A 27,650-nucleotide genomic window follows, 5' to 3' on the forward strand; every position below is an offset into this window, starting at 1 on the left:
AACTGTCCTGCCCACGGGGTGGAGTCGGCCTGGGAGCCAGGGAGCTGGGGTAGAGGCTCCCTGCAACTTCTATTGGGTGGGGGGCACCTGGTGACAGAATAGAGAGGAAGGTGGGAAGCCAAGTGCTTCCCTGGAGGCCTGGGCAAACTGTCCCCCAGAGACCAGCCACCCTGGAGAAGGACGTCCCAGGGAAGCAGGCTCACCTGGGGTTGTGGGGGACAGTCTGCTGGAGAGAGGAGTGACTTCTGCCATGATTAGGGCAAGAGCCCCAGGTGGGTGCTCATCTCCTAAACTTCAGGAAGAGTTCATGGCTGCCCAACAAATGGGCTACAAAGCAGAAAATATTCTTAAGGATATTCATGGTTGAGGGGGAGAAGGGTATAGCTCAAGTAGTAAAGCAAGTGCTTAGCATGCATGAGATCCTGGGTTGAATCCCCAGTACCGTCATTAAATAAATTTTTTTGAAAAGACAAAAAATGAAAAAAAAAAGGATATTCATGGTAAGTGTGTTTATCTCTAATGTATTTGAATTTGTTCTCTGGACAACACTTGGAGAATGTTGAGATTTTCACAGCCTGCACACGGCTGCTTTTGATGATCTTGCCTTTTAGAGATTAAAAGATAGAGGTGCCATCCTCCACCCGCTCTCATCCTCCATCCAGGACCCCGCCCCTCCTCAGGAGTCCTGCCTTAGGAAGAGTTCCAGAGACCCCTCCCTGCGGACTGAGTTGTGGCCTCCTTGGCTATACTGTTATAGTGGGTTTAACAATACTGGTTAACGGGAGGGGGCCTCTCCCTTCAGCTGGGCCCTGTGTGTGGGAGAAGTTGAGAGGACTTTGTGAGGAGGGCCAGGCCTCTGTCTAACCTTGAGTTGTTTAGTTAGATCCAGAACAGAACTCAAAGTGTCAACATCATACTTACAGGTTCTATTTCCTCCCATCTAAATAGTAGCCTGTTAGCCCCTTAAGCAAAGGGAAAAGGGGGGAAGGCAGAGGTACCCCGAGCTGGCCTGATGAAGCCCTTTCCCACTCACACCCCCCAGCAAGACGCAGATGAGAGATGAAGGCAGGTGGTGCAGGAGGTCTGTATGTGACGCTTGGTGGCTGCCCAGATCTGTCCGGCCATCCCTCCTCCAAGGGTGCATGTGAAGCGGGGCCATGGGAATTGTATGTCCGAATACTCTCGCGCTCATTTGTACAGTTTGCTGCGGCAAATGCAAGGCCAAAATGCAGTCCTAGGTTGATGGGACACTTGGTCCCTCAGAGTGTCACGAGCAGTTATAATGGGGAGGGAGGTTCCAGATGCAGGGAGAGGCAGTAAATGGGTGGAGTAATGGGCTGGAAAGGGCGGGGAGAGGTTCTTGCTTCTGCTTTTTCTCGTTGCTGTGCTGTTCAAGAGCCCAGCCTTAGATACTGGTGGTTTGGGCCTCTTACCCCGGAAATTATCAGTGGCCTCTGAGCAGCACTTTTAAACTTGAGTGTAGAAAATGGGATGCAAAGGTTTTTTTTTGTTTTGTTTTGTTTTTGTAGGGGCGACGGTGGTAATTAGGTTTACTTATTTATTATTTAATGTAGGTGCTGGGGCTTGAACGCAGGACCTCACGCTGCTAAGCATGTGCTCTACCACTAAGCTATACCCACAGGATGCAAAGTTTTTATCATGGAAGAAGCTTCTCTCTGAAGTCCACGCAGAAACCCCAGGGACAGCATAACGATCTGGAGATCTGGGATGGCAAGGCGCAGCTTATGGGGTTGATGGTGTCCAGGGCACTGTGTAAGTCAGAGGCCCATGGGTGGCGGGCCTATGATCCTGACCAGGGCTCCGGCTCTCCCCTCCCTGCCCCCGTGGGCCTAGACGGTGCAGTGAGACCTGTGGCCCAGGCTCAGGCTGGAGGACTGGCTCTGGCGCTCCAAGGGAGAAGAGTGGAGGTGGAGGACATGGCTTAAGGCTGCTGCGGGTGCCCTCAGGAGAGATTGGCCTCAGGGTTTTGTTCCAGCGGCGGACAACTGGTGACAGGGCTGCAGCCGCCTGCCCCCTGCCGGGGGTGGAGCTGTGCCCGGTGCTGCTACAGGAAGTTCTGCTGGGGCAGCGCCCTGGGCTTCGGGCGTCCGGGGGCCCGCTACACAGCCGGCTGTGGTCGGGGCTGGACGCGGCCCTGGGACAGGGACACAGTGTCCCTCTCACACACGCAGAGAGCGTGCTGTCCGCCCGCATCCCCTCCAATCCTCCCTTTGTTCCGGTTCTCGGGGCATCGCTCCACACTTCTCCCCTTCCTAACATTTCTGCTGGGGTCTCAGCTGACGATGTGGTCCCCAAACTTTCTTCTCTTCCCTCCTCAGCTTGTTAGGGTCTCTGCAGGCTTCACTGTGGGGGATTGAACCGGACTGGGCGTGGGGACCCCAGGGGCCGGGACAGTGGGGGGGGGGCAGGCTGCTCCCCATCATTGCAGGGCTCCTTCCACCTCAGGGGGCAGCAGCTGCTACATGTCAGTTCCCTTCCCTGACAAAGGACACAGCCTGCCTGCTATGTGAGCTCTGACTGAGGCCGCGGGGGGCGGAGGGGGTTTGTCAGCGAGGAAGCCGGAGGGGAGAGGAGTCCGGAGGACCTCGGTGTTGGACATGGATGTTCTGGGCAATGAACGGGAGCGTTCACTCCCAAACCCACACCCAGCCGCCCCTTCCCCAGCTAGAGAACGGAGGGCCCCTCGGGATTTCTATTTCAAATTCCTCCTTTATTTTGACATTGACTTGGTTGTGACTCCAAGTTATCAAAGATGCGGGACGAGAAGTCTGTAGCGGGCGCCGTGCAGCCGAGGTGGAGAGAAACGGTGGAGAGAACCGGACGCTCCCGGCCTCTCCTCTTCCTGTTGAGGGTGCAGGTTGGAAAGTGTCCAAGTGGTGTCCCAGGGCACAGACTCCGCGGCCAAAAAGCACAGTGTGGCTGAGTGGGGGGAGCTTCCTCTTCCACAGACGAGGCCCTCGCAGCGCCAGGGAGGTGGGGGTGGGGTGGGGGCATCTTGAGCCTGTGCCCTGAGCAATGTGGGGCGGCGGGGGGACAGCCGCGGCCCGCCATCTCTCCAACGCCCCAAACCCAGATTCGGATTTGTGGGTTGATTTAGGCTGGGAAAGCTAGAAGAGGCGATGGGATTACACATAAGAGGAGACGGGATTACACAAGATGCTTTTCACTCAGGGACCCAACAGATTAGGGCCAAGGAGCAGGGGAGAGGTGACGGGGTCCTCCTGATTTCTCCAAAGGCAGGATGTACTATAATTTTGGGGTGAGGAGGGACAGCCTCTGCTGGGGTGGTTTGGCTGTGGAATTCCAGGGCAGCAGGGCACTGGGGCTGGTTCTCAGGAAGCAGGGAGGGCAGCCAGGCCCAGCAACTCGTGTTAAGGGGGTGTGCTTGGTCCAGGAAGGGCTGGCGGTGGGATGGGGCATGTTGAGGCTGCTGTCCTGAGCCGGTCCCTCCCGGCTTTGAGATAGAGCTCATAACCCCCACCTAGAGCTGCCTCCCGAGAGAAGAGAAATGTTATTACCATTCGAGGTCACTCAGTAGGAGAGTCAAACATGTTTGCTTTTCACTGAGAATTAAAATTGTTTTGCTTGCTCATCCTGTATTTTACTGTGGTCCTTCGTCCGTCAGCATGCATCCCTGCACCCAGGGTCAGGCAGCTGGCAGGTGCAGCCCTTGCCAGGATTAGGACAAGAGAGAGTGGTCTGGCTGGCAGAACTTTTCGGGGTGTCTTGGCTTTGTGGAGCACTAAACGGCCCTTAGAGTTTATCTGGGCAAATCTTATTTCCATGGAGAAAACAGGGTCACAGAGGAGGTAAGTGACTGGTCCTAGAGCTAATGAGTGACCGAAGTGTGACTGGACCCCAGGTCCTCTGATTCTCAACCCAGTGAGCCTCGATTATAGATCGAGATGCGAGGTGACAAGGGCCCAGAGTGATGCAAAAGGCCTGGTGAATTCTCTTCCTCCTCCCCCTCCCCCGGCCACACCCTGCTTTCCTCAAATGCAAAATCAAGATTTCAGCGGAGGGGCCAGCTCCCTTCTGGCCCCACGCTCGGCAGCATTCAGTGACTCAGGAGAGCCTTAGAAGGCGGGCAGCCCCCTTACTGCAGAGGCAACTGGAAAACTCACCAGATGCATTTACTCAAACAGCACGAGGCCACAGCTGAGCTGTAAGTGGGAGTTGGACTTGGGGCTTGAGTGACACAGCAATAAAGAGGCCCTCGTCAGAGGCTGGGGGGTGGGGCAGCGGAGGGAGGGCAAGCGTGGACTCTTGATTGCTAAGTCAGGTCCCTCCCAATCAGCACAAAGGCTGCTGTCCCTGCTGGAATGAAGGGGTCCTGCGCTACGGCCTCACGGCTGGCTGCCCAAGTAGAACACCAGGTGTCTGGAGGGGCTTACGTGGCTTCAGCGCCGCAGCATCGTCCCACGGGAGCCTCCGCGGGCTCCTCCTGTGCCAGCCAGCTGGTCGCTGTGCAGACTGTCTGCCACTTTAACCGCCGTTTGCTCGCGCTGCCTAGAGTCTGATTTTTCTTTCTAGCTGGTACATCAGAGACCCTTCCACTCTGCGGCTCCCAAAGATGGCAAAGCCCCGGTGTGTGCTGGTGGGGACAGGCGCGTGTGTGCACACCTGGGGACACACACGTCCTCACAGGGCTGCGTCCACGCCCAGCGCTCAGCCTGGTGGACCAGGGCCCCAGAGACCACCAGCAAGATCGCCCTCACTAAGCTGCTCCAACTCTAGCAACTAAACTTGGAAAAGGTTCTCCAGCAGGTGCAGCAGTCTCCCGAGGCCAAGAAAGAGGATTTGTGGGGAGACAAGGTGAGATAGTCACCTTTGGGGTGCATTTGCCGCAAATAACCTCATGCCATGGCCTTTAAAGTCCTGTCACCATGTTCCACGAGGAAGGGGGCAGTTACAGATGGGTGTGTTCAGGAAGGAACATCCAAGTTGGAACAGCGACAGGGGCTGCCGTCTCTTTGATAGCCAAAGTACAAAACTAGATTGTGAACTAGCTCTTGGATTTGTTTTAGCAAGCAAGTCCCGAAGAGGTCCCTTTCACCCCCGCCTCTCCCTTCTCAAGTTCTGCAGTGCCTGAGTTCTCGCCTCTCCCCTCACCCTTTGCCCCACCGGCTCCTTTCCTCCCGCAAGGACTCCGGAAGCCTCAGGAGCCTTTGCTTAGCTCTGCCTGGTGTTCCTCTTTTCACAGTCCAGCAAAGCCAGGGGACGGAGGGGAGTGAGAGAGGAGTGGCGGTGCTGGCACTGGCCACAAGAATGTCCCAGCAGAGAAACTGGCCAAGCTGCCACCCTGACCTGTCAGGCCCCCACCTCTGGGCCGGGGGGCCAGGCCCTGCCCTGGTTCTTGACGGCCTTAACAGCTTGAATCCAGGTGAGCCTTCCACAGAGGGGCAAGGGAAGCCAGAAACACTGAGACGGTCCTCGTGGGCGGTGGAGGGTTCTTCCGCTGCCCCCAGTGCTCCCGTGGGGCAGCAGCCCTGGTGTGCGTTGTGGGGGATCGGGGTGAAAGGGGTTACACGTCTGTACTAATAGCCCTTGGATTGGTGAAGGCCTCACGCCCGGAGCCTGGCCACGTCACCGGGTAACTCTGGGGCGCTGCCACTTTGAGGGATGGGGGTCCCCCCTCTTTGTAGTACATGGGAGCAAAGGAGAGCCTCTCGCCTCCGCCCCCATTGGGCACCATGTCGGCCGTCCGTATGTAGAAGGGGGAGCTGTACGGGGGGGAGCAGGTGGCGCAGCGGCTGGCGGCCACCCCGCACGGCTGGCCGCAGGGCTCGCTGGTGAGAGGCGCCAGGCTGCCTCGGCCGTCCAGGGCTTGGGAGCTGCAGGCATTGCAGGTGGGGCCTCTGGGGTGCGCGCACAGGTCATGCTCCTCCTCCTCCGCCTCCTCCTCCTCATCGGCATCCTCCGCTCCGCTCTTCTTGCAGCAGTAATACTGAGGGGAGAGGGGGGCGAGATGCCTATGGGCTGAGTGCTCCCCTCGGGGGGCGCACAGGCAGCCGTGCCCCTGCTCCACTGAGGACCCTGTGCTGCGCACTGGGCTGGTGCTGGGGAGAAAACCCCAGCCTGGCAAGACCAGCACTTGCCCTCTTCCTTCCCATTACTTCCTAGTACGTGAACTCCAGGCCGGGGTTGAGGGAGGCAGGGAGGCAGAGAGGGAGGGACACAAAACCAAGCTGAGGACAGGCTGGGAGTGCTGGGGGCTGCATTCAGAGTCTCTCCGGAATGATGTCCTTCCCACCACTCCTGAAATCTCCAACGTGCAGGAGACATGACACAGTGACCCAGTATTTTCCCAGCTCATCCCCTTTGGGTGCCCGAAGTGTGCAGGGGGTGAGGGATACATAACTCCCTGCTGACCCCCCCAACTCCTAGCCCCCTTGACTCACACCTCCCACATTCCATGGCCTTGGGGTTTGTCACCCCCTCAGTGGGCCTCCAGGTTCTGCCCCCACGATGGGGAGGTGGTTTGCTGGTGGCCTCTGGCCGCAGGCCCAGGGGACTGACCTGGAGCCTACAGTAGCAGAGGACAGCGATGATGCAGAGGAGGATGACCGTAGCTAGGATTCCGCCAGTGATCACAACCGTTCCCGCTGTCATCCGCCCGATGCTCCATCAAACTGCAAAGACGTGTGCGAACAGGTGAGGGGCAGCTGCGGCTGCCACCTTGGGCACGGGGCCGGGAGCCCTCCTGGAACTTTCTCAGCTGGAGGCACGGGGAACTTGAGAGCAGGGAGAGCCCTGGGCACTGGGACACCAGGGGATTCCTGAGGACAGAGCAGTTGGGCCAGCCTAACCTGCGGGGCTTACAGCTGCGGGAGGTGGAGAGCAAACTGAACTTGTAATTCTGTCCCCTGTTTCTGTCCAGTTTCAAAGGTTCTTGCTGTCATTTCTGCTTAAATTCCCTTCTCCCTCTCCTCCCCCTCTCCTCGTATCATGCTTAGCCCCGGCCCCCTTCCCCACACCCCATGGCGCCAAGACACAGAGAAAATAACTTCTGTTTACTGAGGGCTTAGTCTGTGTGAGGCACTGTGCTAAGCCCTCCCCTGGTCATCTCAGTTAATCTTCAAAATAACCTTTGGAAATAGTTACCAATGAGCTCTATTTCACTCATGATGAACTGAGGCTTGGATAGATGTGGTTGAGATTCCACCCAGCCTGGTTCCCCACAAAGGCCATGCTTTTCATCACCAACCTCCAGGGCACAAACACCAATGGTCCCTGAGCCCTTGACCCAGGTGGAAGGGCCAGGGTCTGCACCTCAGAAGTTCACCTGGTTCTGCCCTGGCTCCAACCCATACTCCTTTTGCAGGGCATCTCTCCTCTCTTTCCAAGTCTGGTGGACAACAAGGGCAGGGCGAGCTTAGGGGGAGCTGCAGGTGCATTCTGGCTCCTGGACGGGTCCTGCTAATGGGGGCTAACAGGGCAGGGGCACGCTCTGGATGTGAGACTGTCTGATGGCCAGCTCCCCTTTCAGGTCACTGAACAGGTATTCTTGAACCCCCAGGCACACAGGGACCAAGGCTGCCTCTGCCAAAGGAGCAGGAGGTTGGGAGGAGACTTGGCATCTTGAGGACGGAAGAATGACTGTGAGCACTTACATTCATAAAGGGAACGGTGACCTGCAAGACAACAAAAGGGACGGAGATGTTGGAAGCAGAGTGTTAGGCCCTGTAGAAGGCGTCAGGGTTAGACTGGTCCCTGAGCTCCACCTCACCTCATCTTACACTCTCACCACCTGCTCTAGCATCAATCAGCCTGTAAGTCCCAAATCTGAGTCTCCAGCTGCTAGTCGTCAGACCTGTCACTTGGATGCTCCAGACTGGCACCTCGAACTCAGTTATTACAGGCTAAGCCATCACCCTCTCTCCAGATGGGCTCCCCTACCTCCAACCCCTGTTAGTGGTTCCACCAGAACAGCCAGGAAGGGGTTTGCAGGTTGTCCGTTATTCAAAGGGCAAGTGGGGGCTGGAACACAGGGTGCTCAGGAAGCCATGTGCCCCACTGTGCTCACCTGGGGAAGGGGCACCTCCTCTTCACCCAAGGACACCACGTGCTCCTCACCATTGTGCTCCCACAGCCTTGCGCGCACCTGGCACTGCTTTGAACTCACTCAGAAGTGCTCGCAGTATGAGCAGCACCTGGGAGCTGGTTAGAAACATAGCATCTCAGGCCCCGCCACAGGCCTGATGAGTCAGAATGTGCATTTTTAACCAGGTCTCAGGGGATTGATCTGCGTCTTAGAGTTTGGCAAGGCTCTGGCGTCTTCCCCTAGCAGCCTAGACTTTGTCCTCAAATTCTTCTTTGGCCTCCCCCATTCTTCTCCACACCAATGAAGGCTGTGCATGGCACACCTGCACTGGTGCAATGCTTTCCTAACTGACCTCGCAGGTTTTGTCTCTGTAGAGCCCACAGTTAGCCCTTCCTCATGCCCCTGCACCCCTCTTACCCCAGAGCCTTCCTGGCACCACACTGCCTGCAGGACACATTTATCTGGGCGCAACTTTTAGATGGAGCTTCAGAAGCTTTGCCCGCCCCCACTTCCCTGCAGGCGCACACTGATCTATCTTTCCTTCCTCACTGCCCACTGTCCTTCCTACATGGATCCTCTGCCCACCAGGCAGTCCCAATTCTTAAGAAGCTCATAGCCTAGTGATGAAAAGACACTTAACATACACTATGAACCAGAGATGCACAGACCAGGGGCTGTGGGAACACAGAGGAGGGGGCAGCTAACTACTCAGGGGAAAGTTCCATAGAATGTGTTGTGTTTGAGCTGAATCCTAAAAGCTGAGTGGGGGGGTTGTCCAGGAGACCTGATGGAGAGGGCAGAATGAAGAGTCCAGGGGTGTGGAACACAGGGGTTCCAGGAACTAACTGTCTGGACTCTGGAAAGGCCGGGGTAGGCACGCAGCTGGAGAGGTGGTAAGGCAGGCTAGGAACTAGGGGGTAACTCACTTGGAGACACTGGGGGCTCCTGAAGGGTTTCAGGACGGGAGGGCGTGATCTCTCTTTCTCCATCTATTTAAATCCTGCCCACCCTTCCAGTCCTTTGGGATCAGGAGTTGTGTCTTATATTGTGTCCTGTCCCCCTGCAGTGTTACACACAGTGCCTGGCACACAGCGGGCACTTAATAAAAGTTTGGTAATCATCTCACCGTACAGTGTTTCTTTCACTGGCCTGGTAGTTATGATGCTGATCTACCACCAGGGGGCAGCAAGTTGTACCGCTCAGCTCACATCCTGTCTGCGGACTTGAGCAACATCCTTCAAGACCAATTTGACTTTGCCCAGATGCCTGGTGAGCCATGCTTTAGAGATTCCCTGGGGCATTTCAGGGAGAGGGGTAGGTGAACCTCAGCCTTGGGAGGACTTAACATACCTTCAGAACAACACCCCCCACCCTCCCCTGCTTCCCCTGCATGCTCACCCCCGAGAGCTGCTTAAGAGACAGAGAGGCCCAGGGGCCTGAAGTTGGGGGAGGCAGCAGTGCCCCACTCTCCTGAAAGTCTTGGCCTAGTCCCCTGGGATGTGCCCAGGCTGCTTTAGGAAACAGGGAATTACGAAGCCATATTCGAACTGTGCCCTCCCTTCTCTGCCCTGGTGCCTGGCTTCCTTCTTTCAGTCACAGGAAGGTTGTACAGCAGAAGCGGCCTGGAAATGGGGCGCAGGGCCGTGCGGGCTGGGCCACGGGTCTGAAGGCCCATTCGAGGCCCAGCTGTGCCACTTAGCAGACACCTCATCTTGGAAACTGATCTTCTTTCTCATTTGTAAAAGAGAGATTGCTGAAACACTCAGCTTGCAAGTATGATTGTGAGGGAACAGACTCATGTATGCAAGGGCCCCTTGTAAACTCTAAGATATCCTTCAGACATGGTTATTTGTGGGGAAAAAGGAAAGCCCAGACATTTTGTGGGTCTGTAAGTCTGGCCTTACAGTCATAAACCAAGAGGGCACATGTCAAGTGCATGTGGTGAGCCGGCCAGGCCCCAGCCAGCTTCCCTGAGGGCCCAGTCCTCAAGGTGCAATTTAGCACTGACGCTGCCACACGGAGTGGCCCTGTGATTTCAGGTGGGCTCATTTTCTGTTTGCAACTAGATGCAAATGGTCATGATAACTCACTGCGTCTACAGAGCATTCATTCATTCTGCAGTTTACAACGTGTTTGCATTTCTGGCCCCTTTAATGATGCGCAGGCTCTAAGACGGCCCCAAATGAGCTTGTCCCCTGGCAGTCATGCCTTGTGAACTCCGCTCCCCTCGAGGGCGGGTGCCACCTCTGACTGGCTTCTAACTAACAGAATACAGCCAAGGGGATGGGATGTCACTGCTGTGAGAAGACTGTATGAGTTTCTGACTTCCCTCGTGCTAACCAGCTCTCTGCCTTGCTGGTTTTGGTGCAGCAAGTCGCCATGTTGAGGAGGCCCACGTGGCGAGGAGCTGAGGGTGGCCTCTGGCCCTCAGTCCAATGGCCAGGGAACAGAACAATCACAGAATTGAAAGCCCAAGCAGACCCTTCCCCAGCTGAGCTTGTGACCCCAGCGGACACCTTGAATGCAGCCTCACGACAGACCCTGAAGCAGTGGCCCCAGCTGGCCGTGCCTGGACTCCCGACTCACAGAAACCGTGAGATAATCAGTGTGTGTTGTTTCAAGCTACTAAGTCTGTGGTGGTTTGTTATGCAGCAAAAGATAACTAATACGTCTCCTCGGAACCATACAAAATCCCCCCACACAGGAGGGAAAGCCAGGCTTTTAAGTGATTTATGTCAGGTCACACAATGGCGAGTGTCTGAGTCAGGACTCAAGGGCCAGTGCCGTGGAGTTCCTGTCATACAATTTGCCTGATTAAATTCCCGAGGACTTGAGAACAAGTTCCCTCCCAGGGCCTGCATCACGGGTCTGGACAGAACAGGTTCAGTGGGGACCAACTCAGGGGCAGAGGGCAGCCAAAGAGGACAAACCTGTTGCCAGCGGCAACCCCCAGGGCCTGCCCTCTGTGACCAGGACTTTCTGGAGGTCCCCCTCCACCAACACCTCTCTCCACTGGGGGTCCAGGCAGCTTCTCCGGAGGGGGAGCGGGGGGCCTGGGCCTCACACTTACGTGAAACAGCTGGAGCAGCGATGGCCCGGTCACGCAGGCTGTGCCTGGGCAGACAGCAGCTGGGGGTGCGTCATGGCCAAGGGCATCAGTCCCTGCCAGAGAAGAGACGGGAAGGTCAGTGGGAGCCGGAGGGGGAGGCTGAGAGGACAGATGGGCACACACTGGCACCTGGTTATGACCCTAAGACTCTGAAGTGATGCCCCTGATGGGGCTTGTTTTCTGACCTCATGACCGCCTTGGTCTCTGAGGTCCCAGACTAAGAACCTGAGGTCAGACTTCTAAGGCCACATCCTATCTTGTCCTGGTTTCCTTGTTTCCTTCCCTTAGTGCTGCTGCCTGGAACCCTCTGCCCGATGCAGCAGGACACTGGGCAGGACCCTCGGCCCGTTCTGGGAAGTGAGGCTCAGTGGCGGAAGCAAGTCTAGCTGCCCCGTCATGCTCCACTGGAGAATTCTGACCTGTCTCCTGGTGGATGTGTCCTTGTTAGCTCATGGCCGATCCCCCTCTCTCTGGCCCCACACACCTCTCTCCCATTCCCTTCCGCACACTCCCCTGGGCCTGTCCCTATCACCAGTGCCCAGAGCTGCTCACTCCTTTCTCTTCCTCCAATATCCCCACTTCCTCAGGCCAACATGCCAACACTGGATGGACAAGTTCATGCTGATGTGCAGATGGAGGAGGCAAGACCCTATGGAGACACTGAGGAATCCAGTGCAGGCTAATTATGGGCGGCCCCTTCAAGCCAAAACTCTTTATCCACTCGCCATTACTCAGAGGAGAGTCTGGGCCCTACACTGGGAATGGGGAATGGGTAGGAAGGTCACCTCTGATGGTGACACTGGCCCCTGCTCACTATCCGGGGGATGAGCCGCCACACTGGGTGTGTGTTTGTGTTGGGGAGGGAACCCAAGCGTTAACAGGATGTGCAGAACCACCTTCCACAGGGACAAAAGCTGGAGGTCAAAGGAAAGACATTTTCACACGTCAAGGACTGGCACTCATCTGAGTTCCGCAGGTCTCAGGAACAGAACTCCGGGAGAAGCTGAGAAGGCAGATGGTCACCTACAGAGTTACCCCATCCCCGCCTTCACCTCCCTTTTAGATCTAAGCCTTAATACTGTCTTCAGCACTGGCCTTGGATGTTCTGGGCATTCAGGCTTTCTTTTCTCAAAGATGTTTTTTTCTCACACACATGAAAATGTACATTGTATGTAACTGGATGTCAGAGTGGAACTCTTCCCACCAAAGGTTTGATTGAGATGCCAGTGGGTGGAAATCAGAAAGCTAAAGTGAATTTGGGATTGGTCCCTCTTCCCTGGCCACGTGCAGGGAAATGTCCATGGGGATACAAGAATGTCTGTTTCAGGATTCAGGAAGCCTTTCCCCCACTTCGTAAAATACAAATGGGTCAATAATTTGGTGAGGGTTTGGGGAGGAAGAGTTCCTTGGCAAGAGCTGTTGTTGAGACATGAATCTCTCACTGCAACAAGCAAAAGAAGAGACGGCTGTGGGGCTCGCGGGACTGGCTGTCTTGAGTCCTGTCCAATGGTGCCACCTGGAGGCAGGAGAAGACCCCAGGCCACGAGGCTGGAAGTGGCCTCCAGATGCCCAGGGGCTGAGCAAGGAGTTCCACAGGATTCCTGAAATAGAGATGAGGTGCTCGCCTGGATGAAGGGCTGGAAAAGCCCCCAGAACATTCACAAAAGCAAGAGCCAGTCTGAAGCTTCCCCCTGCTCTCTAACCAATGTGAATTCCCATTTCGATCCTGGCAGCTAGTGAAATGGCAGCTCTCAGGGATGGTGGGAGGGAGGGTAAGAAGAGTAGGGGGGTGTGGACAGAGAGGATGCTGCCCACTGCCCCACTGCTTCCAGCCTGAAGTGGGTCTGAACTGGAGGAAGGCAGAGGGTAATGCTGTCAGACTGGCAGTATTTTGATGATCACTCACTACTCGCATTCTAATTTCTGAGTTGAAACTATCTGTAACAGAGTGACTATAAAACTATCACCTAAGAACGAATGAAAAAGCAACAGGGCTGACCCAAGCTTTTATCTAGGGGCTGGGAAGATTTCTCCCCCTGAATACATTTTACAGTAAAGGGATAATTGAAGAAAAAAAAATCAAAGTTACTTTTTGGGCATAAACCATGCAGCATGCTTGTTAACGAACCAGTTACTCATAGAAAAATAATCCATGGAAATGGAAGGACTCCAAGAGATCTGGCCCAGTGTCTTTATTTCCTAGATGAAGAAACCAAGTTCACAGAGGACGAGTGACTTGCTCAATCACACACAGCAAGATAGAGATGGAGCAGCAGAGGCACTGGGAGCGGAGCTCCTGGCTCCAGCCCAGGGTCCTGTCATTAGGACGTTGTCTCTCCTCCAGAAGATCTGCACCTGTTTCCCCAGGAGCGAAGGGGTCCCCTGAAGTAGGGGTCCTCAAGTTGCCTTGATGGTAACAATCACCTGAGCCACGTGTTTAAACAGACTCCAGACCGACTGAAGCAGCCATCTCCAGGGCGGGGCCCAGGAATCTGCGTCTTTAACAGGTTTGAGTCTTACCATCTGGCCCTTTTGGGAAATGATGCAGGAATGAAGGTCTCTGGGAGGATTTCAGGCTGGAGGCAGCAGGGGAGGTGGGTGATCTGGCAGAGCCTGGGGCACCATCATCTGCTGCCCTTAACAAGCCTGGCTCTGGATTCGGTGTCCTTGGGGCAAGCAGGCCAGAAGGCAGAAGATGGGAGTGTGAGGAGGACCAAAGGTACCTGGTGTCTCTGGGTGGGATGGAGCCAATAAAAAGGTCAGGATGGGGGGACCTTAAGGCTACTCTTCTAGTAAATGCTGGGGGCGCATTAAAGCCATCCTGATAGAATGTATTGGAAATGGGTTCCCCTCTCCCCGTAAGGCCAGGGGTCTGTGCTCTCTTTGAAGGGCCCCTGCCCTCAGTGAATTCAGGGCCCTGAGGCAGAGTCACCTCCCTCACTGCCTGGATCACCACTGGCTGGACAGGCCCGCCGCAGCTGGCACCAGCACATGTAATTAAGGATGGGCTGCCCCCTGCTCGGCCCCCTTAGGAGCACAAGTTAATTGAGTGGGGCCTGAGCACCGGCTGATTCCAATTACTTCTGATGCAATTAAGCCTTCTCCAATCATTTATTAACTCATGCAATTGACACAGCAGGTTAGCAGCCCTGGAGAAGAGGAACAGTTTTTTCTCTTGTTCCCTGTCTCCTCGACAGCAATCCTCAGGCAAGGCTGACAGGGATCTGAGGAAGGCGCTCCTTTTACTTTGACTGTCCTTATGGCCATCACCAAGCCCTGACCCCCAGGATGCGGGTGGGAAGAGTTCATGGTCAGATCGGTTCGTTTGCCCCAGATGGGGTACTGCAGTAGCAAAGAGGTATGTTTGAGAAGGAGCCTCCCTAAGAGATACAAGGAGTGTCTGCAAACCATCAACAGGGTAAAAAGAGAACCTCACTGTAACAATGGGTAATAAACAGGTGTTTTATGGAAAAAAAGAAAAGGCAACCCAAAGGCTAACAAGAAAATGAAGAGATGCCCAAACTCACTAGTACTCTGAGAAATGCAAATTGAAACCACAGTGAGCTGTCACTCTACACGAGCTGACCGGCAAAAATTAGGATGCTGGACAATGCCAAATGTTGGAGCAGATGTGGGAATTCAGGGTGGGGTGTAGCTAGGGCAGCTGTTAGGGAGAAACCTGCTACCACTTGATCATATTAAGTTCACACAAACCCCATGAAACAGCAATTCTGCTCCTGGGTCTACGTCTCCAAAATTTCTCAACATATCCATAAGGCGCCATGCCTGAAGATGTTCATGACTGTGTTTTATGGTGCCAGGGAATTGGAAGCAAGCTCGGTGATAACCACTGGAGAGTGGAGAGGTAAAATCAGGCAGAGGCGCACCTCAGAGGACAACGCAACTGTTGAAAGCAATGGACCAGCTGGACCATAGCAACACAGAGCAACAAGGGTAAATCTTAGGGCGCAGCTAAATGGAAAAAAAAAAAAACACCAAAATGAGGTGTATAAAGATATATAATACTGCTTACATACATTTAAAACGCAAGCATACAGATCAACAATTGACATTTTCAAGAACACATACCAAAACAAAACCAAAAAATCCCCACGCTCATAAATACAGAGAACAGACTCGTGGTTGCCAAAGGCGGAGGCTGGGGGGTGGGAGAAATGGGTGAAGGGGGTCAAAAGATACAAACTTCCAGTTGTAAAGTAAATAAGTCACGGAGAAGTAATGCACCAGAGAAGTAACGCACCGCATAGAGACCACAGTTAATAATACTCCAGTGTATATTTGAAAGTTGCCACAACAGTTAGACCTTAAAGGTTCTCATCACAAGAAAAACATTTTTCTGTAACTATGTGTGGTGACAGGTGATAAGTGGACTTACTGTGGTGATCGTTTTGCAATGTACACAAAATATGGAATCGTCACGTTGTACACCTGAAACGAATACAATGTTGTGTGTCGATTACACCTCAATAAACCAAACCAAACCAAACCAAAACACATACCCCCCACATGGATACATATCAAATATGTTAAAATGCTGACTAACATACTCAGTCACATAACATACGCTGACTGTGGAAGGAGGAGAATGAGAATGGGAATAAGAATAAAAGAAACAAATAAACTAACAAACCAACCAGGAGAGGGGCCATGCCCCGAGTCGTGAATAGTAACATGGCGTGTCTGAGAAGTAATGCTGAGGAGTATGGTTAACCTTCTACATCTGAGGTCCAACTTGAACAAAAAGAAACAAAGGGGTCTCTCACCACCCCCGGGAAGCCTTCCAGGATTGATTTAATGCTGCACATTCCTATTTGACCTTCCTAGCTGTTCTCAGGTAACTGTATTGTTGATACACTGGTGTCAAGTGGGTGTATTTGGCCTCCTTCTTAGATTTCAGACCATTTGAGGGCACAGACTTGGAATCTTGTGTCTTCATAAAGCTCCACTCCAGCTGCCTGGTGTTCTGCGCATCATAGACACAGAAATGGCAGGTCCAGTGGGGAAGCTGCTTTGCATGCAGAGTGCTGTCCCGACGCATAGGCTTCCATTCTGGTCTCACTTGCTGCGTATAGTGGAAAGAGCACTGGGCTAGGAGTCCTAAGATGTTGGTTTAAATTCTGCTTTCTCTACTCACTGCTTGGGTGATTTTGGACAATTAAGGTTCATCTACAAAATGAAGGTAAATCATATACCTTCCCTTACAGGGTGAGGATAATGGGGAAAGAGTGGGGGTTATTTAAAATGCTGCAGCCTTCTAAGGAGGGTTCCCGATGTCCTCTGTGCTAACAGGAGAGACGGCCTTTCGTGCTCACTCATCCCTTGATGAGTTGGCTCTACCAAGGTCTGGGAGCAGACATGGTAAGAGCTGGACCACTTAGCATAAGAGAGAGAGAGAAAGGAGTTTATTGGGGTGTTGCAGGCGGCAGGCAGACCAGAGAGATGGGTCAGGGACAGAGAGGAGCCAGAAAAAATGGCCAAAGCTGGGGGACCCTGTGGAGTCTCTTGGCCAGTTAAACACCCCAGCAGTTAGTATGTGAGAAAGGCTTTTAAGATTTTGGAGGTTAAGTTTTCTGTATTGCCTTCTCAAACTCTTGGTAACTCACAGGTGTGAGTGATATTTTTCTTATTTGTGGCAATCAGATGAAGGTGCTGAGCTCAGACCTGGGTGCGTATCCACGGGACACAGATACCACTCACAAGAACTATTCCACGTGTGCAGGAGTTTAGAGCCAGGGGTGACCGTGAGAACGATGGCTCTCGGGACAGAGTCTACCCTCCTATGAGCGCTGGAGCGGGGTTAGAGCCAGTCCTATCTAGATCCTTAGAACACAGGATCCCAGCTCTTATGTGACAGCCTCTTCTCTTCTGGCCTTGCCCTGCCTCCCAGATAAAATGCGTCCCTAAGGCTCCTGACCATCACCTTGACTAGCGTCCTGGCTGGGACCTTAGTGTCTCAGCACGACACTCACGGAAGCTATGCAACCCCCCTCACTTACTCTTCGTCTGCTAGTTCCTGAGCACTAAGTGCCTGGCATTGAGCTCCACCCCAGGGACACAAGGAAGAAGAGGCAGACTTCCCTCAAGGAGCTCACAGGGGCAGGAGACCAGTAAACAATAGTGGCGTGGCCTGTCCGCAGGTCCCAGGACCCCCAGACGGAAGGCCTGGGGGTGACCCTGCAGTGCAATCCTGTGAACTCCCTGCAGCAGGAGGGGCCGCTTGTCCAGCGCTCGGGGTCACCAGCGAATGTTTCTGCAGGTAAACGGCAAAGACGAGAGGGCCCTGCCCCCGAAAGCCCAGGGCCGCCCCACAGGTGCTGCCTGCAACCCTGGTGCCTCTGTGTGAGGCGAGGCTGAGCTCACCTCCTCCCTGACCGGGGCGGCACAGAGATGGGCTGCTCTGCCTGGTCCCCCAGGAAGGACTCTGCTGATCATGGACGAACAGCGGGCGCATGTGTGTAGGAGGCCTCATACCTCCAGAGCCAGACAGCCTGGCTACAGGCCCCTCGGGCTGGGGAGGGGGTGCGAATTCGATCTAAAACCCCCTAAACATGCTGCTTTGTGTCTGCCAGCAAATCCTCAGCCCTAGAACATAGTAGATGCTCAGTTCATGCTTGTCAAACAGAAAGTAGTGAATAGCACACGCCAAGTTTGTGGGGAATCTTCCTCACCACTCCCCCTGCTCCCCACCCCACTGCCCGCTGTCCCTGCTGCAGAGCATCACTCGGGCACCTCCAGCCCCACCTGCCCCGCCTCACAGCCTTCCCTGAGCTCTCTGCCTGCAAACCCCACTGTGCCAATAGTCCATAGGATGCAGGGGACTTAATTATGTGTCATTTTAGATGAGTGTGGGCGCTTTTGTGCAGATGACGCTCGTCTCTGCAGCTCTTGGGGTGGGGGTTCCCATCATGGACGTGTTCTCTCTGCTTCAGAGAAACAGCCGCGGAGGCCAGTAAACGTGTTACGGGCTTGGTTCACCTTGGACTTGGCTTTCTTTCCCTTTCTGCCTTTCAAAACAATGTCCATCACTGCTGACAGAGTTTTCCTGTGTTCATCTTGTTTCATCTCTACGCATGGCAGTTTTTGATTTCTCTTGTTTTACAGAAAATATTAAGTTCAGGAAGGCCAAGTGGCTTGGCCAAGGTCACACAGCTATTTCGGGGAGAGCTGGGACACCCTGCCTACAGGTTCTTCCATGACCAGTGTAGTTCTTGCTCTGCAGGTAACACATGCCCTGTGCCACGGGCCCCGTCTCTGCGCTGCCCCAGCTCTCCTGACTGCACGTTCCATTTTCTGACCTGACCACTCACAGGAAGCGCAGGGGTACCTGTGTCTTGGGAAAGGGGTCACTTTTCTGTTTCATAGCATGCGTTGTTCGCCACTGTAAGTTTGGATTTCTCTCCATCCATATTTGATCTCTACTGTTGTTCGCAAGGTGTTCCGAGATCCCCAGGCATCAGGCCTCCAGCCCAGTGACGGCTGAACAGGCTTGTTAGGAAAGGCAGAGGCATCTGTGGGGTTTTTTTCTCCTTGCTGGCAAGAGGTAGGCGGACTGGAAGAGATCCAGTAAGAACCCAGGCCACTGAAGGGACAGAGTTTGATTTTCAAGGCCAGATGGAGATAAGGAGGGGCAAGACGTTAGGCTAACAAGTGGGCCCGAGGGAGCTGGCCTGTGAGGGTCTGGTCACCGAACCCTTGGGTCATCAAACTCAGAGCAGCAGGAAGGGGGAGGCTTGCTCAAGGCTTTCCAAGGGGACAGGATTTGAAGTAAAGGGATAAGAGTAGACCGAGGAAATTTTGCAAGGCAAATCTCACAGGCCCTACACAAACGTAACGGGAGATTTGGAAACTGTCAACCCATGTGGCACAGGGACTGGCTCGGCGTTACTGAGCTCCCCGTCTCCCGTCCTCCCGCCCAGAGACCTGGCGCATTCTTGCCGCCAGTCGGCTCTGACCGGGGTCAGGCTGAGGGCAGGACGAACGTGGGACAAGGCAGCTTCTGGGTGTGGAGACCTTAAAAACAGCACCAGAGTTTATTGCGAATCCTTAATCACGTCAAAGAAAATATCCTAAAATGGGCAAGAGGGCCCTGAGGAAGACTCTCAAAAGTCCATCCGCAAGTGGTCAAGGGATGGAGGCAGGAGGCCTTCTGCTACTCACGTGGGCGGGGGCAGCGCTCCCTGGAGACCACGGGAGGCTCCGCCAGAGCCCCACGGCACGCCCGGCGCAGACACAGCAGGGTCTGGGGGGTGTCCAGCAGGCCCCGCAAGGACGGCATCCAGCTGGATCAGAGTAAACCTGTCCCCGGGCCACATGGAGCGCAGCTCCCACTCCCAGGGAGCAGAATGGGAAATTCACCTCCAGATCTGCCTCCTGCTCTTAATAGTTTACACGCACACGCTCAAGGCAACTGCACACCACAGCATATGTGGTTCCTATTCCACAGGCTGGGTTTGGTCATTCTCAACTAATTCTTTGGGTGTCCAAGTTAAACTTCTCTAAAAATTGACCTACTTGACTTGTGAAGTACCATGTGGTGCAGAGGGAACAAAACCAAGGAAGAAGCATCTGTACCCCAGTGACTCACACGTCTGTCTGCATTACATGCTCTGGTTTCTCTGGCGGTGGGAGGGGCCTGTGACGGCTCTTCCAGCTGAATCTTTATCACTTTGCACCCTGTAGGTGGGGTGGGGAGGCTTGTGCTGACTCTAAATCGCAGCTTCCAGCCCTCCCTGACCCAAGTGGAGTTGGAGACAGGAATCTCACTTCATCCACTGGTACCTGAGGGCTGAAGTGGGTGAGAACCGCACGTGGTCAGCTTACCCATCGGGGAAACCTCCAGAACAGGCTGATCCAGACAGCCATACTCTTTCAGGAAACATGTTAAAAGAGAGCAACTTTACAGTTTTGTGTGTGTGTGTGTGTGTGTGTGTGCAATAGGAAAACATACTGTGTAACAGGAAAAGATAGAATGTTGATAGCTTTTCCCTTCCTCTGCTTTCTGCTAAACCATGTCTACCAGCTCATCTCCTGGACTGGGCAGTTTTGGAGTAAAAGGTAAGTCAGGAGGTACCGTGTTGCCTGAATTGAAATGACCTAACCCGAATACACTTACACAATGAGAGGAGAGGAGGAGAAATTCGAAAGCCAGCATGAAAGGTATTTGAAAAACATTCCGGAGAGACCGCAGGGAGGAGATGTGAGGCGGCTGCCGTATGCCTGAGATGTTGGGAGAGATGGAGATGGGGAAAGAGGAGTTTTAAGTTTTTTATGTATTATGAATGAAATTTATCCCATTGGGATTTCCCCCAATCTCCTATGGAGGTTAAAATTGCTTTTCCAGATAGGTTTGGCATATTGGAATTGAGTTTCTTTAAATGAGAACCTTGAAGAGACTGAGCCCACAGGGCAACTTTTCCTTTTCTTTACTGAGTTATAATCATAAAGGAGGGCGACTTGTCCAAAGGAAAAAGTCTATAAATAATAAATGTTGGAGAGGGTGTGGAGAAAAAGGAAATCGTCTATACTGTTGGGAATGTAAACTGGTGCAGCCACTATGGAAAACAGTATGGAGGTTCCTTAAAAAAAACTAAAAATAGAGTTACCATATGATCCAGCAATCTTAATCGTGGGCATATATCTGGAGAAAACCCTGATTTGAAAAAGTACATGCACCCAAATGTTCATAGCAGCGCTATTTACAATAGCCAAGACATGGAGGAAACCTAAGTGTCCATCAACAAATGAACAGATAAAGAATGGAATATTACTCAGCCATAAAAAGAATGAAATAAGACCATTTGCAGCAACATGGATGAACCTAGAGATGATCATACTAAGTAAAGGAAGACAGAGAAAGACAAATGTCATATGAGATCACTTTTATGTGGAATCTAAAAAAGTGTTACAAATGAACTTATTTACGAAACATAAATAGACTCACACACATAGAAAACAAACTTATGTTTACTGAAGGGGGAAGGGTTGGAGAAGGGATAAACTGGGAATTGGGAATTAATAGATACACACTACTGTATGACAGATAATAAGGATCTATAGGGAACTATATTCAATATCTTGTAGTAACTTTAATGGAAAAGAATCTGAGAAAGAACATATATACATATGTATCCCTGAATCACTTTGCTGTACACCTGAAACATTGTAAATCAGCTATACTCCAAATAAAAAATGTTGCATGTCAATTTTAACTTGAAAAAAAGGCATGAATAGTATCTACCATAGATATCATTACCCACGACAGCCTTTTAAAGTGGGAGTTATTATTTCCATTTTATAAATGAGGAAACTGAAGGTCAGAGAGATTAAGGAACTTGCCCAAAGTCACACATCTAGTAAGTGGCAGGGTCAGGATCTGGACCCCGGTCTACGTGACACCAAAGCTCATTAACCGCTGCACTCTGTTGCTCGGCAGAGTAAGCCCTCAGCTAGCGCTACTATATGTTGTTTCTGGAACAGGAAGATCGACTTTCACTCAAAAGAAAGGAACGCTTTTTAGAAGCGAGAAACTGCAGCGACAGAGTGGTCCAGAGACTCAGGAGGCAATCACAATTGGAGGTGTTTAAGCATTTGATGGGAACCTGAACTTGACTAGGTGGTTGAAATCGTTGACTTTTATGGTTCCTTTTATCCAAGGTCTTCCTGCTAACACTTGTGGGACCCAGGGCAAGATGACAAATGGGGCTTCAGACCGTATGTCTAAATATTTCAAAGTGAAACTCAAGCTAGCACCTGTGAAATAAGAAGGGTTCTGTCCTCCTGCCTTGATAAATATACTTTACAACACCTGGACATCCAGGCTCAACTTTAGAAAGCCAAGGCTACTTGGAGTTCCATGCTGAGATGTGGCAGCGTGGGGCTAGCCAGCCTAGTTTCCAGCCTGCCACCCACCCTACCCCTCTTTCCACTCCAGACTTGGTCCTGTACCTGTGGGGGGCCTCATGTGCATGGAGTGTGGACACTCCAGACTGACAGTCCAGGCTCCATTCACTGTCCCCAAAGAACTGCCTCTTGGCCACCCCACACAGAAATATGCACACCTGCAGAAGGACAGACAAGGGGGAAGAGGCCTGAACAGGCCCGGGAAGCAGCTCGAGGCTGTTCGGACAGGGCCAGGGCGTGGTTTAGAAGGGAAGGCACAGATGCATTCTCTTGACCCCACAGGCTTGTCCTCACTTAGGAGGGGCATGGCCGAGGAGATCCGGGGCAGGGGCCTTGGCTGGGTCTAAGGGCCTCTTCCAATATGAGATTTCCATGATGGTTAGTTCCTTGGGTCTTACCTTTCTTCTGGATATTTATATTATCTTGAGTTTAAGACCAAAATCCTCTGTCTGGGACAAAGACATCTTAGGCTGGATGATTCGGAGCTGGGCATTAGGGAAGCTTTGCAAGGCTGTTGGACTGGGTGCAGTGGCCTAAAAAGGACTATGGCTGGAGAAACCCAGACAAAATAACTGGTGGAAACTCTTTCTTTCTGTTTTTGCTCATTTCTCCTTGCTTGGCTGCTCATACAACATGGTTTACTTAAGAAAATATTCTGGGCTTTGGGGAATTTGCCTCCTTTATCCCACAACTTTCTTTCACTGACCTCACCTCTCTCCTCATTCTCTGATGTTCCACAGGCCACCGTCTTTCCAAGTCTGCCCTAAATCTGAACTGCAGTTGCCTTCTCCCACCCCTACGGCAGATCTTTTCCACAGCAAATATCTTAAACAGAAATTCCAATCTGAGCGAGAGCTGACTGCCATCTCCCCAGGTGGGTGGAAGGGTGCATTTGGTCTTTTTGGGGTGACAGCAGCTACAGAGCCCAGGTTTGCCTTGCTCACCAAACCAACTCTCCCTTCATGCCAGCTTACATCTGCAGGGGGGTTGACGGGGCTGCTCAGTGCTGGGTTAAGAGTATAGATTCTAGAGACTGTCAGTCAGACCTGGGCTGAAATACTGTTCCATGCTTTGTAACCTTGGACAAATTATGTAATCACCTTGGGCCTCAGTTTTCCATCTCCAAAATCTCTAAAATGGGGTTGATAATTTTAACTATATTAGAGGGCCTTTAGGAAGACTTCATGAAAAAATTCACAAAAAGCTCTTAATTTTGCAGTGGCCAGCACAAAACAGCTGCTCAAAAAAAAAAAAAAAGCCAGCTGTTGTTATTAATCCTTCCTACTTCTGTTGATGATAATCTTTCCACCCCAAGGCTTGGAACCTTGGTGTTATCTCTGACCTCCTTTAATTGTCTCCTGCATTTAATTATCTGTCTCTTTCTTTCTATGCCTACTGCCACCATCTGAGTTGAGGGTCACATTTCAAATAGTTTGTTCTGCCATTTTTTCTGTGTGCTGCTGTATTCCCCTTTCTAAATCATTCTTTGGTCATGTTCCCTCCCTCCTCTAAAACATTCTGGCCTCACCACTGCCCACTGCACAGCCCTGTTCAGCCCTCCAGAATGAAGTCCCAGGCCTCCTTTTCTCCGTTACTTCCCACCATCCAACATGAGTCTTTAGCTCAAACCAGATTGGTCTGTTTGTGAATCCTGCTGGTCAGCTGTCCTGGGTTCAAGTCCAGTATGCGTCATTTACTGGTTGTGTGACTCTGGACAGGGCTCTTAATTATTTTAGAGCCTGTGTTCTCACCCTGCAAAATGGGGGGGTGGTGGTAATACCACTTAATTAGAGAATGACTTTATCTTCCTCCTAGGGCAGGTGTGTGGACCAATGAAGATAATGTGATAGCACTTTGTAAACTTAAATCACTCTGCAAATATTAAATTTTTAGTTCTTGTAGGTCTGGTCCAGGATATTATTTGTCCTTCTATTTTAAGGGACACCTCCTGGTTGGATGATCAGATCCGGGACTTGACAATGTTTTAAAATAAGAAAAAGGAGGAAAAAGAAGAAAGAGGATGGTAGAAGGAGAGAAGAATCTGATCTCTTCTACAAACACATTTGAAGATTTTGAGGTGAAGTAACCAGAAATTTTCACTTATTTTAAATTGATCTGATGGCCCACCAGAGCCATCACTGGGCTCACAGAAGAGGGGCTGGTGACAGACGTGTTCACAAGGAGACCATGCTGTCTGTATTAGCATGGGGCTGGAGGTTGAAGGCTGACAAGTGCTAATGAAGGAGGCTGTTTTAGGGAACATGGGAGGCTAGAAAGGTCTGAGGCCTGAATGTGGTGCCCAGAGGGGGCCAGTTGGTTCTCTGTGCTGAGTGAGCACACTTGAGGATTCAATGACATCATTATGGCAAAAGGCTTAGCAGGTGGTTATGTGCTGCACAGGCACGTGGCTAGTAAGACTGAGCCTGGAGATCCCTCTCTGCTGCTGAGCTGAGGCTCTGATGGGGAAGCAGAAGAGCCGGGCCTGGGCTGAGCCCACAGCCTGGGTTGGGTTTCCGGTCAGATTTGAGCTTCACCTTGTGTGTGACTCTCAGGCCTGTGGCCCTGGTTGGCATCTGGCCCTGAGTGTCCTTCTTTAAGCTGATCCCCCTTGTGCTGGCTCTGGATCTGCCTTGGGGGGACCTGGGACCCCAGTGCTGTCACTGCCACCCTCCTGAGGGTGAGGACCTCTGGGGGTGGGAGGAAGGTGTGTCCACTTCAGGTTAAGTGCCTGGTGGTTCCGGGAGCCTCTGTGATGTGTTAGTGGGTACCAAGTGGCTTTTTAGATTAAAACGACATGACATCTTTTTTCCAACCCAACAAATTGGTCAAGATTAAAAAAATATATATCACGAAGCATTTTTTGGCCAGGGGGTGGGGAAATGGTCACAAGCATACACTAGTGAAGTGGAAACAGGCTCGATCTTTCTAGAAGGCATCTTGGCAACATGTACCAGTCTTAAAAGTCAAGGGCCCAGCAATTCTACTTTGCATATTTACCCAAAAGAAGTAATTATGGCTACATGCAAACTTTCAATCAATAGTGTTCACTGCAGCATTGTACATGAGGGGCAATCTGGAAGCAATCTGACTGCTGAACAGCAGGGGAAAGTTAAATACGTGCTGGTACACAGAGGGTACTACGGGAAAATACTATTAACATAAATACTGCTGAGCAGCAGGCTACAAAACAGTATTACTAAATGACACTAAATTACTAAATGACAAACATGGATGTGTATAGCCTGGGGTAGGGGAGGGGGGATCTGAAATAATATATCCTAAAATGTTAGTTTTTTTAAGGGGTGGGATTATGGGTTCTTATTTCTCCATTGTGCTTTTCAGTGTTTTCCAAGTTTGAACTCATATACGCACTTTGCCTGGTGAAGAAGTGATTGTTATGAAACAAAATAAAACCCGGACTCCGGCTGGGGTGCCCAGGGCCTGCAGTCCCAGCGGAGCGCAGAACTCCCAGGCACGCCCCAGACGGCGATCTGCAGAATGAAAACCCTGGGGGATACCTTTCTGATCAAGGACTGGATATTCTCTCTGTTCATCAAAGGAAAACCTCAGCTGGAAGATGTGGGTGTGGAGGGGAGAACGGCCTTCAGACAGACTTCCACTCACAGTTTTGAAACGCCTGTATTTATAGCCTGTGCGGTGACCTTTCTAGTCAACCGCAATTTATGGCTTCTTAATTGGTTTTCCTGAAACAAGCAGTGGTAACTTATATTCCAGGCGAGGGAGGAGCGAACCTCATCAGAGGCAGGGGTGAGGGCTGGGGGTGGGTGGGAGGGGCAGGACCTGTTCTCTTCGCAGCCTCCCTGACACGCTGAATTACGGCGTCTTGAATTAATCTGGTGAATCACAGCAGGGAGCTGTGAGAGGAGCTGGGCTCTAAACGAATAATCTCTTGATGTTCTATATTTATTTGTCCTCCCGCAGTGACGTCCACGGCCAGTTTCTAAGGTTGGGCAGCTTTTTTTTCCCACATTTGGGACCACCTGCCTGGTAACCAGGCAACAGAAGAGTCCAGCTTGCCTGGCAGAACTGAAGAGATAGGGGCGGGGAGGATTCAAGTCATTTGTTAAGTCAATGAAATAAAATAATCACAAGGAAAGGAAACTGGAAGGAATGCCCTAAACCCTCAGCAACTAGCTTTTGTAAACTACAGTGTGTCTCAATTCTGGGCTGTCTTCTATACGAAAGCAATGCAGTATCTTTTTGTTTTCTCTACATATAACAGGAATTCAACAAACGTTAGCCTGTTTTTCTTCCTAATTTTGTTTCATATGTGCAGGGGTTTTGGCTTCACAAGATGACAAGCCCTGCAAAGGACGATGCCGTGTCGGGTTTTCTCTGGATTTGGGTATGTAGGTATTTGGGGCCGTGCTGGACACAGACTAGGAAGGGAACAGCAGAAGGTTACAGCAGAGGGATACCTTCGATGCGCCAGGCACTGCAGCTGCAAATTTAGTTCATCCTCACAACAAATTCTGTGATGCATAACTGTATTTATTTTCACATAAGAGTTTCAGAAAGATTAAAGTAACTTTTAGCCCAGGTCACTCCACTGGGAAGCTACAGAGCTGAGCTGTGAACTTAGCAGCATGGCTTGGATCCCACACTCTTTTCTCCTCCACCACTGATCTCCAAGAGGGGACACTGGCCCAGGGGGAGGGCAGGGATGAGTGTTGCTGTGGCCAGCTCATTCTTGAAGAGAACAGGAGGTTCTGGAAGGTCCAAGGTTCTGGTGGGTGTAGGGTAGGCTTGTCTTCAAATATAACCAACTCTGTCCAACCCTGAACTGCCCTAGCAGTTCTGTCACCGCAGACCAGAGCCAGCCTCTGGCTCCTGAGGAGACAGATGTGTCCAAGTAAGCAGAGGGGGCAGGAAGCTCACTTGCACATCTCTCCTTAAGGACTTTTATTCCAGATATGTCCTTGAGAGTGAAGAGGGCCAGCGTTTGAGCAAACTCTGGAGTCACAGAGGTATAATCAGGGAAATATTCCTTACAGCCACCTAGCCTAGCCCATGAGGAAATACAATGAGGTTTTTATTTTGCTCGATGGTAAAAAATCTGGAAAGCATAAGAAAGTGCAAAGGATGTGGCAGTTCTCCATAGTGATTGAGGGTTTATATAGACTTAGGATCAGACTCTAGATTTGTTACCTAATATTAGTATTTCATATCTATGTGACCTTGGGCAAATTTTAAAGCCTTTCTGTGCCCTGCTTTTCTCCTATCTAAAATAGGATGGTCTTTTCCTTTTTCTTCTATTATTTCAATGGAATGTTGGGGGTTAGGGAAGACAGACATCGGGAGGCCTGGACTGCAACCCTCCTCTGCTTCTGATGAACTAGGTGGTCTCAGGCAACTTCCTAAACTTCTCTAGGAAACAGTTGGACAGAAGGTGTGGACTCAGGACCTTTAAGGATCTCTCTGGCGCTCACGTTCCTTGTTCTCAAACCAGGAGGCTGCCTGGCAGGGTGGGCTGAGAGCTGTGGGTTCTACAAAGGGGAGGCTACTGCAGCAGCTGCAGGTCCCTGGGAAGGCGAC

The 27,650-nt window shown here is 51.9% G+C and overlaps 1 protein-coding gene across 15 annotated transcripts in view; it reads right to left on the reverse strand.

The window, feature by feature from the left end:
* Positions 1-2,710: 2,710 nt before the first annotated feature.
* The window catches only part of FAM163A (family with sequence similarity 163 member A), a 60,908-nt gene continuing 35,968 nt past the window's right edge, over positions 2,711-27,650 (reverse strand). For 6 of the 15 annotated variants that reach the window (XM_032463631.1, XM_032463633.1, XM_032463636.1 and 3 more), the window contains 4 exons: positions 11,136-11,227; positions 7,635-7,655; positions 6,541-6,653; positions 2,711-5,968 (listed from right to left, as the gene is read on the reverse strand). In XM_032463631.1, coding sequence (XP_032319522.1) covers positions 5,546-5,968; positions 6,541-6,633 — 516 coding nt within the window. In that variant the 5' untranslated portion in view covers positions 6,634-6,653; positions 7,635-7,655; positions 11,136-11,227 and the 3' untranslated portion in view covers positions 2,711-5,545. Of the gene's footprint in view, positions 5,969-6,540; positions 6,654-7,634; positions 8,182-11,135; positions 11,228-15,570; positions 15,624-27,650 lie in introns of all 15 variants that reach the window. The other 9 variants (XM_032463644.1, XM_032463640.1, XM_032463642.1 and 6 more) reach the window with 6 other exon arrangements.

Source organism: Camelus ferus, chromosome 21, assembly GCF_009834535.1.
Source record: "Camelus ferus isolate YT-003-E chromosome 21, BCGSAC_Cfer_1.0, whole genome shotgun sequence".
NCBI lineage: Eukaryota > Metazoa > Chordata > Mammalia > Artiodactyla > Camelidae > Camelus > Camelus ferus.